Source organism: Gekko japonicus, unplaced genomic scaffold, assembly GCF_001447785.1.
Source record: "Gekko japonicus isolate JY-2015 unplaced genomic scaffold, Gekko_japonicus_V1.1 scaffold2473, whole genome shotgun sequence".
NCBI lineage: Eukaryota > Metazoa > Chordata > Lepidosauria > Squamata > Gekkonidae > Gekko > Gekko japonicus.
In genome coordinates this window covers 116,105-129,748 of record NW_015169859.1, presented here as the reverse complement: position 1 = coordinate 129,748, position 13,644 = coordinate 116,105, and the positions used below count along the sequence as shown (strand labels likewise).

At 42.5% G+C, this 13,644-nt stretch overlaps 1 protein-coding gene across 3 annotated transcripts in view; it reads left to right on the top strand.

Annotated features, from left to right (window-relative positions):
- IRF2 (interferon regulatory factor 2) overlaps nucleotides 1-13,644 on the top strand; it is a 55,798-nt gene that overhangs the window by 33,473 nt on the left and 8,681 nt on the right. For all 3 annotated transcript variants that reach the window (XM_015417402.1, XM_015417405.1, XM_015417404.1), the window contains exons 2-4: nucleotides 6,988-7,080; nucleotides 9,284-9,383; nucleotides 11,780-11,956. In XM_015417402.1, coding sequence (XP_015272888.1) covers nucleotides 6,994-7,080; nucleotides 9,284-9,383; nucleotides 11,780-11,956 — 364 coding nt within the window. In that variant the 5' untranslated portion in view covers nucleotides 6,988-6,993. The remainder of the gene's footprint in view (nucleotides 1-6,987; nucleotides 7,081-9,283; nucleotides 9,384-11,779; nucleotides 11,957-13,644) is intronic.

The window sequence follows — 13,644 nt, the reverse complement described above, 5'->3', positions numbered from 1 at the left end:
AAAGAGTGAGGCAACTGCATTGCAGCCTGACTGTAATGAGAACGCCACATAGTAAATTTGCATGTACATTTGTACTCCACACACCCAACTGTAATTACTTGTATTTCCTGGACAGATGGCTGAATAAGAGCTCCGTTGCTTAAAGTTCAGCAGCAGTAGAAACCCACAGTTTCTGGATGTTGCTTCTGTGTGCTGCAGGGACTGAGGGTGGGGGCAGCTTGAGGCCGTATGTCCTGAAATTGATGAACTCAGCCCCCTCTCTTCTGCCACCCTTTACTGTCTGTTCTGCAGGCAAACAATATGGAGATCTTTGTGCACAGAAAGAGCACCTTTGTACACAGCCAAGTGCACATGCAAAGACAGTTTTTGCCAGAGTGGGAAGGGTATAAACATAGAAAAGGTGGGGCCTGCAAGGTGAAGCTTGATAACAGATTGTGGAAGGACACAGTTATGGCTACCACAGCCTCCTTCCCCTCTCTGGGATTTTATCCTCACCTGCTGTCTGACACCAGGACTCTCTTGGGGTTTTGCCTTGGATGCACTAGCAGCTTAATGGCCAGAACTCAACTGGCAAGAGAGGCATACTTAGCTTTGTCTCAGGATCCTCTCTTCCATTGGAACTTGGTGCTGCCTTTCCAGAGGTTTTGTATCATTCAGCCCGCTCACCCCAACCAGAGTTTGAGACTTTACAGTTGACAGAAACTAGCAGCAAGAACTTTCACTTGTTCTGACAACTTTGCTGGCCCTTGCCAAGTGTTTTGAGGAGGTGGGAGGGCCAGGTAGGGCTTTTGTCCAGGAAAGCTTTTGATTAACTTTTGGAAATATGTTTGGCTGTGCAGGTTTATGTTGCTTTGGCGGCAGCTGCCACCACAGCACAGGGGTCTGCACTGTGTTACTGTTACTGATGTTAAGTTGTGGCAATCTTCTTGTGGCTGGCTCTGCCTCCTGCGGCAGCCGTTTTGCTGCTGTGCGCACCATGCTGTGTCAGAATTCCAGAGGCTCAAAAAGGTCGTGGACCCCTGATCTAGAATGTGCCAAAAAGGGCTCTACATTTTGTAAACTGTAATAGCGTTTCTTGGGTGAGCATCCTGCTTGTGCATCTTGATAGAAAAAGGCTGGCTTGTTTTGCTGGGGCTCATGGAAGGCACCATTTCATGGACATCTACAGTTATACCTTTCTAACTTGACGGAAGTCAGTGGGCTTAAAAAGAGGCACCTTTGCTTAGGATGGCACTGTAAGCCTTTTTGGAGGGATAGATCTTGGGAATGCCAGTAGACCGTGCAACAGGCTTTTCTCTTAACCCCTCCTTGCCTTTCAGGGAAATTCTGGGGCTCCTGGCACTGAGGGATAACAGAAGCTTCTATTTCTGTTACTTAACTCAGGTATTGGGTTCCTAATTTATTTGCATGTGTCAGGGCTACTTCTAGTATTACATTTCGGCTGTCATGAAGATGCTTGGAAAAACAGTGGAATCTTTTGTACAAAGGGTTTGTCTCAAATTGCAGAGTTCCCTGAGCTACAGTCAGTAGCCAAGGGATTGGGCATTCTTCCTTCCTAGTGGCTCTTGATTGGGCGAGAAGGAAGAGTGCTAATTTACCCTGTGACCAATCAGTACATGTAGGGTAATAAACGTGGGTTGGTCACCTGTGTTGACAGTCAAAAGCCTGTTTTTCTTCATGCCCATTAAAGAATGCAGTGGACCTCAGAAGCCAGCTTTTTCTTTCTATCTCTCTTTGGGTTGGTACACAGGCCACAGGCAGTAGTAAAAATGACCACTGTCTTCATCAGTTCCACTTGCCTGCCCTTCATCTCCCTCTTTCCTGGCCTGAATAGTGGGGAGAGAGCTGTGTATGCAATCACTATGATGCAATGCAGCATGGAACACAGTGTACCACTGTGGCAATTGCAAGTATATTCTGGTAAGGTGCCAAGTGGCCATTGCACATGTAAAACTTGATGCTTGAATGTTGCTGACAAGTTTCCCAGTAGTAAACGCTATTAATATTTATTTTAAAATTGTATATCCCAACTTCTAGTCATACCGAAGTTTCTTTTCCATCAGGAAATTAATCAGGCCCATTGACTTCTGTAAAGTTAGGACTGCGCTGTAACTTGCAGCAAGAATAGAGAAATACAGATCAGAGTAAAAAAAAACGAACAAGCAAAAACAAATAAAATCCAAACCAAATCGGAAGCCATTATAAACCAAAATCTTGCATCCATGGGATCATCCAGTATCAACCGAACATAACAGGCACTGTCGCCATTCAGCCAACCCAAATGCGCTTGGAAGGACAATGGTCTTCACCTGCCTCCTAAAATTCAGAAGGGACTGGGACAAATGTACTTTCCATGAGAGGAACTTCCAGGGTTTCAGTGCCACTTCTGAGAAGGCCCTGTCATACGCTCCTGTCTGCTGAACTCTGGGATGAACTTCTGGATGATCTAACTTCTTAATGAACCTTTGGGCGATTCATCTTCTCTATCGCCAGTAATGATGTTTGGAGTGGCTTTCTGCACAGCTCACCAGCAATCATGTCAGTTATCTCTATAGTCCTGCCAGACCAGGTGCCTATGGGGAGACGAGCCTCTTGTGCCAGCAGCAGCTTTAATATGTTGGCAGATACCCTGACAATTCCAAGCTGTGACAACACATATGAGGCACATGATCCCTGAATATTCCATTTCAAGTAGTATTGCAAGGAAGTACAAAGGAGCTGCTGCCTGGAACAGTGAAGGAAAAGGCTGTTGACCTCCTGGCCTGCAAAGTTTCTGTTGCTCCTGCTCCAGCCTAGGGAAGGGTATAAAAGAGCTGTTGGCTGGGAAGGGAGAGACTGCTTATCTCCTTAGCCTTTCTAAGCCCCAGTTGCTCTAGTTTCATCTGCAGAACTGTAGTTGCCCCACTTTCGGGGGAGGGGAGCACTTCCCGTAAGTCTTGCCACCAGTCCTAGAGGTCTTATCCCTGTGGCGGCGGCATTCTGTAGCACCCTGGAGGAAGTGGCCAGGACCACCTTCTGTCTTCTGCCTCCACAGTGCTTTGTATTACCATGACAGCCCAAAGCTGTAACTTGGCTGGGGCTGAGGAGCCCCCCCGCCCCCAAATTGGACTAATAATAATTATCGTATGGCAGTGTGTTTAGTATAGCCAAGAGATCCTAAGATTGTCTGGCAGCCAGAAGTTCTAGCTCTTTTAGCATTATGCCCCACTAGGTGGCAAGCTAGACTTGTTTTTAAGGCAAGAGACATTTCAGAGGTGGTTTGCCATTGCTTGCCTCTGGTATTCCTCGGCAGTCACCAAATACTAGCCAGGGCTGACCCTGCTTAGCTTCCGAGATCTGACAAGATCGGGCTAGCCTGGGCTATCCAGGTCAGGTGTCCATTTTGGGCTGTGGCTCAGGAAGCCACTGGACTTTGGCTTGGAAGGTGTTGGGGGCTGGAGTATTTTCCCAAAGAATGACTGCTTGCTCTAGAAGGGGTGGTAGTTGTTCATTTGAGCATTTGAGACCTCAGTGATGTCCAGAGATCTCAGTGATATTTGCTGGATAATTAGTAGTTGATCTTGATGTACTGGAATTTAGGATTGTGGTTTTAAGTTTGTAAGGTGCTTGGAGACTGGTGATACAGGAGACAAATGGCACGCAGGTATTTTGATACATACCTAATGTGAACTTTGTTCATGTAATACAGAATTATTTATTTAGAATATTTGTAGAATCCTGCATGAGGTGGTTTACAGTTTAAAGCCACAGTATTTAAAAAAAAACAAACCAAGCCATTAAAAATCAAGCCGTTAAACATAAGAAAAATAAAAACTGTCCATAAGACAGAATAGACTGTTAAAAGGCTGATAAGATGAAACCCCTAATTAAGAGTCTTGGTAAAAGGATGTGTTTTAGCCTGGTGTTTAAAAGAAAGCATGGTGGATGCCAGGCGGGCCTCAAAGGGGAGGGCATTCCAAAGGTGAGGTGTCACCACAGAAAATGCCCTGTCTGTAGTCACACCACCCGCCTCACCTCTGAAGGTGAGGGCACAGAGAGCAGGGCTTGAGGATCAACTGGTGGGCTGGATGGTATGGGAGGAGACAGAAGTAATACAGAGGGCAAAAAGAGCCATTTTTAAAAGTGAGCTTCCATGGTCTTCATTTGACTTACACACAGTGGGAGTTCCCTTTTTTGTTTCCCACAGTCACTACAAATCAAATACATTATAATTTATATAACAGAGGTGGATGCAGCTGTTTTTTCACTCCATCTTTCCTGTTTCCCCCTTCTTAATACCTCAGTTCCACATGGCTTTTGTATATATGTCCATGTTCCCCAGCATAGGCTTTTTTTGTTAGACCAAGTGGACTGGTTGCTCTCAGAAAAGCATGTTGGATCTCATTCATTGGCTGTAATATTTATCAGATTTAAGTCCCTATCTTGTATGATTTTTGTATGGTAGGATCAACATGTTCATTAAAAACTCTTCCTTCTGGCTAGGGCTGCCAGGTCTCATCCCACCCGGCCACTGGTGTGGGGTGGGGGAGGGTAAGGTCGCCAGCTCCATGTTGGAAAACTCTTAGAGATTTTGGGGTGGAGCTTGGGGAGGACAGGGACCTCAGTGGGGTACAGTCCCATAGAGTTCACCCTTCAAAGCATCTATAATTCTGGAGGATCCCCAGGTCCCACCTGGAGGCTGGCATCCCTACTTCTGACCTTTCCTCTCTTAGTCCTGTAAGTTTATAGGAGTGTGTCTACAGTGTCCTGGGTTCTTCGCATCTCTCTTTTTTCCTCCAAAAGTATTTTTGATGTTCATTATGGCTTCTGCTTTGGTTCTGTTTCTTAATATGTGACTGTGATGTTTCTCTTCATTCTATTCAGTGGGTCTTACTTGCAGGAAAGCATTCTTATAATTTTCCATCTTCAGCAGTAGTCACTTTGAAACCGTTGACCTAAATCACTAGAAAATATGGAAATGGTGAATGCCATGGCAAGCTAAATCTAATCATGAAGATCAGAATTCTTTGGATAGTTTTATATAGTGCAATGGCCTATTAAGTGGCTGGTTTCTTTTCTTTGCGGCAATATGTTGACCAAGCAAGGATAACACAGTTTAGTGATTCCCCAGGGACTTTATTGTTGTTTGGTATGCACTGTAGAATAAGCAGGTATAATTGTTGATTTACCCTGAATTCAGTTCTGTATTTAGCTGTGATCTCACCTGCATAGCATGCTTTACTGTATTCTTGAAAGATGACATAACATCCACTTAAAGGCTAGTGCATTCCTGATTCATGAAAACATTTACATGTGCTATATGCTGCCTAAAATAACACTGCCTTCTTTTTACTTCTGCATTACTTTATAGCATTATTTTCTTATTGTCCAGCCTTATGGTATATAGTATAACACATATAATGTATGACTTCCTCCTTTCCGTAGTGTAAACAAAGAATAAAAGCAGCCGGGAGCAATCTAGCTCAAAGTCTAAAGTGCTTTACAAATTGCTCCTATAATGTTTACTGAAAATAATCCCAGTGGGTTCAGTGCATCCCTAATTAACAGTGCACTTGATTACAGCCTGATATTCGGCAGGTTTATTCAGAAGTAAATCCCACTGAATGTAAAGACATTTATTTCAAATATGTATATCCTGTCTCTCTAGAAAACTTGTAATCAAGGCAGCCTACAACATATTAAAGTTGCAGACTAGCTAAAAAACTTAAAACGCCAACTTCTAAAAACATTAGCCCAACCCTTTACATAGCAGACTAAAATAACAGCCTGAAAAATAGGAGCTATTCCAACAGTAAAACACATCAGACTAAAAAACCCACTGTAATAAAACCCATCTCCCAATAAATGCACATTGAAGTACTGTTGAAGCACTGTTGAATTCTGCTGCCAAGAGTGTAAAGCATATGCATACCCCTCCCATTGGAATCAATGGACTTTAAAGGGCTTAACTTTTAATTTTGACATGGGTGTAGCCTTAGCTGAAATTTTAGGGAAATAATTGACTGTACTCACGCAATACCCATGGGCAATGTTTTGGGGGTTTTTTTGGTAAAAGAAACAATACCAGTACCTCATATATAAGGTTGCACTGATTTTTACTAGTTCTCCCTCAGGACTTTGGAGAGCTCCTCCCGAAAGGTGTGGGTACTTCTAGAACCCACCAAGTGTTTTTAAAAAGTGTGCAGGGCCAATGCAACTTCTGCCAAGAAGGGCTTGTAATTTGCCATTGGAGATCTGATTGGCTGTGCAGGTTTTTTAAAACTTATTTTGGCAGCAACTGCCACCACAGCACAAGGATCTTCATTGTGCGATTGAAGGTAAACTGTGCATATGTAAGAAAATATTTTTAAATAATATTTTCATTTAAAAAGGCATGCTGTTAAGCAGACCTTCTGTCTGAAATGTTGAAGACTTGCTATAAGATTTATGTATAACCTCATTCCCTGATGTTTTGTGGTGGGCTCTACCTCCTGTGGCCGCCATTTTGTGATTGCGTCCACCTCCCTATGGCAGAATTCCAAAGGTATCCTCAGGCTCAAAAGGGTTGGGGGACCTCTGTTCTAAAGATTACTTCCCTGCACCAGAGTTTAGCCAAATGGGAAGACTTTCATTGCCATCATCTTTGGTGGGCTATTTCTGTGAATGAGCTGGTCCTTTGTTACCAGAGGTGTCAGTTTGATAGGGTTGCCAGCCTCCAGGTGGGGCCTGGAGAGCTCCTGCTTTTACAACTGATCTCCAGCTGACAGAGATCAGCACCCCTGGAGAAAATGGCTGCTTTGAAGGGTGGACTCTATGGCATTGTACCATGCTGAGGCCCCTCCCCTCCCCAAACCCCACCCTCTCCTGGATCCACCCCCAAAGTCTCCAGGCATTTTTCAACCCAGACCTGGCAACCCTACAGTTTGATGTGGAATGTTGCCATTAAAGAGAAACAGATCTAATCGTCTAACCAGGAGATCATTTATCTGTGCTTTCTCTTCTATCAAGGTCAAAATGCCAGTGGAGAGGATGAGGATGCGGCCATGGCTAGAGGAACAAATAAACTCAAACAAAATCCCAGGTCTCAAATGGCTAAATGAGGTAAGGCATGTCTAGGTTTTCAAATAGTGGTTCTTTATGGGGTTTGGATGCTACTTTGCAAGGCTTTCTGGGATGTTCTAAACTTTATATTAGGCAAACTTTATATTATTAAATGTTATATTTTATAAATTTTATATTTATGTGCACTCAGAGCAACTTATAGCCAGTGTCTCAGACATGTGTATTTTCATCCCAAAGGGATCTAGGCAAATAATATGGACTTCAGAAATAAAAATGCCACAAACATTAGAAATGTTTTATTGAAGGCTTTCATAGCCAGACTGCATTAGTTGTTGTAGATTTTCTGAGCTGTATGGCCGTGGTCTTGGCATTGTAGTACCTGATGTTTTGTCAGCAGCTATGACTGGCATCCTCAGAGGTATAACATGGAAAGATGGAGTACTCTCTGTGTCAATGTGAGAAGAAAAATTGTAGGCAGGTGATTTATATCTAGGAGCTGTGGTGGCTCAAGTGGTTAAGACACTGAACTGCAGGCTGTGAACTGCAGCAGTTCGAGACCCGGGTGCTGCATGATGGAGTGAGCTTCCATCTCTAGTTCGAAAGCAAGAAATTGCAAGTAGATAAATAGGTACCACTTTGGTGGGAAGGTAACAGCGTTCCGTGCGCCTTGGTGTTTAGTCATGCCGGCCACATGACCACGGAAACGTCTTCGGACAGCGCTGGCTCTTCAGCTTTGAAACGGAGATGAGCACCGCAACCCTAGAGTCGGATTCGACTGGCTTTCGAGCAAGGGAACCTTTACCTTTACCTTTTAATTTATATCTACTCAGGAAGGTGAGGTAGGGCTGAGTCATTTTCTTGTAGGAGTTTCCGTGTCTTTTGCTGAAGAAGAACAGTCTCCTACAGGAAAAGTGTTTTTGCCATATATCAAAGGAATCACTGATCAGATGGGAAAACTTATGAAAAAACACAACCTACAAACAGTATTAAGACCCACCAGAAAAATACAACAGGTGCTACAATCAGTGAAAGACAGAAGAGACCCCTTCACTTCTGTAGGAGTATACCGCATACCCTGCAATTGTGGACAGGTTTAAATCGGGACCACACAGCCTAGCATCTAGACAAAAATAAAAGGACATGAAAGACATTGCAGGCTTGGCCAACCTGAAAAATCAGCAGTGGCTGAACATAGCCTAACTCAAACAGGACACAATATCTTATTTCAAGACACTGAAATGCCGGACAACACATCCAATTACCATGTCAGATTACACAGGAAAGCCATTGAAATTCATAAACATAAACTCAATTTCAACAGGAAAGAAGAGAGTTTAAAAATAAACGGCATGATTTCCAGTCCTAAAAAAACACTAAATGCTCTACATCTTACAACAGCACTACAGATAAGATTAGAATTTCAACAGCCAATCCATATGCAAAAGAACCTCCTAGCATGTCACAGCATGGAAAACTCCTATAAGATAATGTCAGCCCTACCCCACCTTCCTAAGTAGATATAAATTACCTGCCTACCATTCTATTTCTCACATTGACACAGAGAGTACTCCATCTTTCAGTGTTATACCTCTGAGGATGCCAGTCACAGCTGCTGGCGAAACATCAGGTACTACAATGCCAAGACCACAGCCATACAGCCCGAATAATCAACAACTAATCAGAAATGTTTCCTTTATAATCTGAGTAATGTACAACCAATAGTACCTTGATTGAAATATGTGTGAATGCATGCATGTCTTATTTTAGGCAATTGGGGATGTTTTAGTTTTAAGCCATAATGGGACATATGAATATTTTCAAGCATTAATGAATTAATGACTTCAATGAATTTAGAAAGGTGCAACTCCATTTAGGACTACACTGTTAATCTCCCCCCATTCCCACCCCAATCTCAGTAAAATCAACAGACGTTCAGTGATTGATTTCTGTTCAGTGGGAAAACGTTACTGAACCAGAAAGCCAGGAAGTGACAAAAAAGTATTTGCAGGTTGTGCAACTGAAAATGAATGTTGTTGCTTGTTGATTTGCTACTTTGATCTCTTGCCTTTTTTCCCATCAATGATCTCAAGGCCGTCTACCAGGAAGTCCCTGTAGCTTCCCAGCCAAGCACTGGCCAGATGCAGACCTGATTAGCTTCAGCATAGGTCATGCGCCTTCAGACTGTTTAAGACAATCTGCAGGTTAATAATAGTTGACAATTCCCATTTGTTTCCTTTTGCAGGAAAAGAAGATTTTTCAGATTCCTTGGATGCATGCTGCAAGGCATGGGTGGGATGTTGAAAAAGATGCACCTTTATTTAGAAACTGGGCCATTCACACAGGTTAGGTTTTTTTTGTGTAATGTTTCTTCTGTTCTTGTAATACTATTTTCTAGTTTGCTTTTTCACATTATCACCCTGATCCTGCCTCCCATATGCAGTGCAGTTAGTGCATGGAGCTCTTGGATCTTTTTCCACTGGAAGGGACAGTTCCTCACACATATCTGTTTGCCCGGTTTTCTCCATTCAAAGGCATAGGGAAGCCTTGTGACCGCAAAAGAGTCATATGCGCATCAAAAGGTGACCCAGTGCCTGCTCTCTGATGATGGGTTAAATGCAGTAAATTTCAGAGTACCTCAGCTTAACTGTTGTAAAGGTTTGGATCCAGGGGTGTGCAGGCAGAAACATAAACCTAATTAGTATAGTTCTGCTTGCATAAGATCCTGAGCAACACCAAGCGCTTTCCTCCCTATATATTATCGTGCCAAGAAATCATTGGCAGAACATCTCATGCAAACAGAAAAACAGTTTGGGAAGCACTATGATAAATTTAGCACAATGGACTAATATGGTGGTGGGGGTTTCCACACTTATACATGCGCAGGAACCCTAGGACGTGCGGAAATCTTCCTGTAGATCCAAGCCAGTGCTTTGATATTAAAAGGACTCCAGTTTGCTGCTTCACACCAATAATCACAGCATTTGATTTGTAACACAGGGTCAATTTACACCTGTGAACTAGCCAGGGTTTCTCTCCTCCCCCCCCCATTTATGGGCGACTCACAGTGACCTTCAACCATTTCTGTGAATCAGTGCCTGGAACTCCAAAATGCAAAAGTGGCTGTTCATTGTTGCATCTGTGTCTATATACAGCAGCCTTTCAGAGAAGTCCACAAAAATTACTTGTGTACTGAACATTTTACTAGTCACCCTGCCCACATAGATGCGGATTTTAAACATGGCTTTAAAAAAAATCTCAGATTTTTACAAACCAGAGTTATGGAATTCTGGCATTACACAAGTTTTTCAAAGAAAAACTATCATCCCAAATAATAATAATAATAATAATAACAACAACAACAACAACAACAACAATAAATACCAATCCTTAAAAATCCTGACATTTTCTTTCTACCCTGAAGTAACTTCAGAGGGGCATTCTTCTCCTCAACAAAGGAACATACAATAAGTTCATGAGCACAGTGACATGGTTGGGCTTTTCCACATATTTCCATTGGCGAACATAACTGGCACCCAGTTGCAACAGAGAAATATGCAGGAGGGCTGTTGAAGGAGAATGCCTTCCCCTCCAGAGTGAGGATCAACCCTGGAAGCTGTTTTCTCGGTCTAGCACTTGGTCCAAGGAAACTAAGTAATAGAGGACTTTTAACATATAGCCTTTCCTATTAACTGCTCAACCCTGAGCAGTTTGCAGTTGAAAGTTTTGCAGTAAATTGCATACAAAAGTTGTTCCATGCAGCTGCAGTGCGTTAATAATCACCATAAGTAATCATGAACCTTTTTGCAGTACTCATGCAATTCCCAATGCTGCAGGAGGAACAAGAGAAAAGCAATCATAGGCGAGAGACGTTCCTTCCAAGGATATGAATTCTAGAACTTAATCAGCAGAGAAAAGACTGGCTTTGAGTCACTTGCAGTTTCCAAGTTCTGATAAGGCATAAGAAGTTTGCAAAACAAAGCAGGAGGCCTTTGGTGTCACAGAACCTGATGCATGTACACCAAAAGCTCACTCAGCTTTATGCAGTGTGTGCACCAGGTGCTGTCAGGTCACTTCTGACTTATGGCGACCCTGTGAATTAATGTCCTCCAAAACATCCTATCCTTAATAGCCTCGCTCAGATCTTGCAAACTGACAGCCACGGCTTCCTTTATAGAGTCAATCCATCTCATGTTCAGTCTTCTTCTTTTCCTAGCATTATTGTCTTTTCCTGTGACTCTGGGTCACATTTATTTGTAGAAGGCTGGGCATGTCCTGCGAATTAGAGTGTCTAAGAAAGCACTTGCCTGGAGTTAATTTCTGTTTGTCACAGCTACTTAAGCGAATAGTTACTTACATGCTTGACTTTTAGCCCAGTTCACAGTGAAGTTTCCTCATAAAATGATGCCTACTGACTATTTAACAGTTTTAGTCAGGTTTCAAAATAAATAACAAGGTGGATTTATTTTATAAATGAATAGCATACGGTTTTTGGTTGAATTTGTGTAAGAACAATTGTGGTAGATTATGCCAACAGTGCCTTATCTTTGTGATATAAAAGAGTTAATGTCTTTATTAGAATGATCTCCCTGAATCTTGTAATCTTTTTTCACAGTTCCGACTGTCTAGTTTTGCCTTTATTTGCTTCATTGTCTTACATGATGTTTTCCACTACAATGAAGCCTTGGCATGACATTTCCTGTCAGAACATTCTCCTTGAGTTTGTTTTCTTCTGTCTTAGGGAAGTACCAACCAGGCGTTGACAAAGCAGATCCAAAGACATGGAAGGCAAATTTCCGATGTGCAATGAACTCCTTGCCTGATATTGAAGAAGTCAAAGACAAAAGCATTAAAAAAGGAAACAATGCATTCAGAGTGTACCGGATGCTGCCGTTATCGGAGAGGCCGTCTAAAAAAGGTAGATGAGAGAGAACTATTGTGGGCCTAGCAGTTGATTTTATTTTTATTTATTTCTTGGGAAATCAGAGTGCTGATTGTAGGCTGCTCCTTGTATCATGTAAGGAAGAGTTGGATGCAAGGTAACTGACCGCTCTTTCTGTCATAAAACACACTTTTTGCAAAACCTCCAGTATGATTGTATAAATATTGTTGGTTTTGCAATAGTCAACTGTCCTCAGATGAATAGGTAAGTTGCAGATTGCTCCAACCCATCCTTTTCTCCACCAAGAACTTCATAACTACGTCTACCCTCTTCAGCCTCCCCCCCCCCCATTGCTTGTCTCTTTAAGTTGGAATGCCCCTGTGGCAGTCATCCCACCTAGAGGAAGAGTATTATAGTACTGCATGTGCTGTTTTTTCTCCTGGCCTTTCAACAGTAGGGAGGTAAGCAGTGAGGGAGAAACCTTACAGCCACTAGAGTACCTTTACCTTTGTATCATGACCAGTTGCAAAGAAGGCTCATCTGCCTTCAATCTTTTTTTTGTTTTCCCCACATTTAAAAAGGTCAAGGAAATATGAGTGGAGAGTGGGGAGCCAATGGCTATTGGGTTGAAAAGTTTCCTAGAGCTTGAAAGCAGATGAATGGAGTGTAATGGCAGGGTCTCAATTAATTACTCTTTAACATTCCACAATTAAGGATCCTTGTTTTTTTAGATTGAGAAGACACGGGGGAAATTGGGGGGGAGGTGGGTCAAAATGCGGCCACGCAGCAAAGTGTGAGATTGACCAATGCAACCGGGGCAAATGGAAGAGCGAGGGCAGCACAGCTGCTTGTGAGGAATCGGTCTATGTTTCCCGCTGGAATTAAACCGAAATAATTGGTGACCATATAAAGTAAGCTTGTTATTCCTGTTTGGTCATTGACTCTTTTAAACATCTTCATTATGCTGTATACTAATTTACTGCTCATCCTCTACCTTTATATATGGATTGGTAATTTCCATCTCATTGTATTTGAGGAAGAGTGCTTGCACACAAAAGTTTATACCATGAATAAAAACTTTGTTGGTCTTAAAGATGCCACTGGACTCAAACTTTGTCCTAGAGCTTAGTCAGATAAGCCCAGGGAATGCACAACTGTTTTTGTTTGTTTGTTTGTTTGTTTGTTTTGAGGGTTTGGCTGCTATTCTCTACAGTCTTAAAACATCACCCTGAAATGAAGTCTAAAAGCAGATTTCGTTCATCCCACACGTGTAAAAATTGGTTTGAATTTATGAACCAGTTTAGAGCTTTTCAGCGAAATGATGTTCAGATTTAATACGTGTGAATACTACAAGCTAAACAAAGCTGAAGTCTAAGACAAGTAGTCACAACTTTTAATCACCTGACTAATTGCAGCTTCTGGTACCAAAGTCCAGAAGACAGTGCCATGCCAGTAAACAGGGGTCATTTCGTAGAAAAAGAGGTGCAGGTGCTTATTAGCATAACTCATTAGCATAACTTATTTGCATATGCCACACACCCTGACATCACCGGAAGTGTGTCAGAAGGCAACACCCACCGCTCAGGCTCTACTGGACTGTGTTGGATTGCTAGCTGTTGGGGGGGGGGGACGTGCAGATCTGTCCTCACAAAGGAGGGAGAAATTGTACCTGAATAAAACTTGATCTTAAAGTTGCAGATCGCTCTGTTTTGGACCGGTGAGGG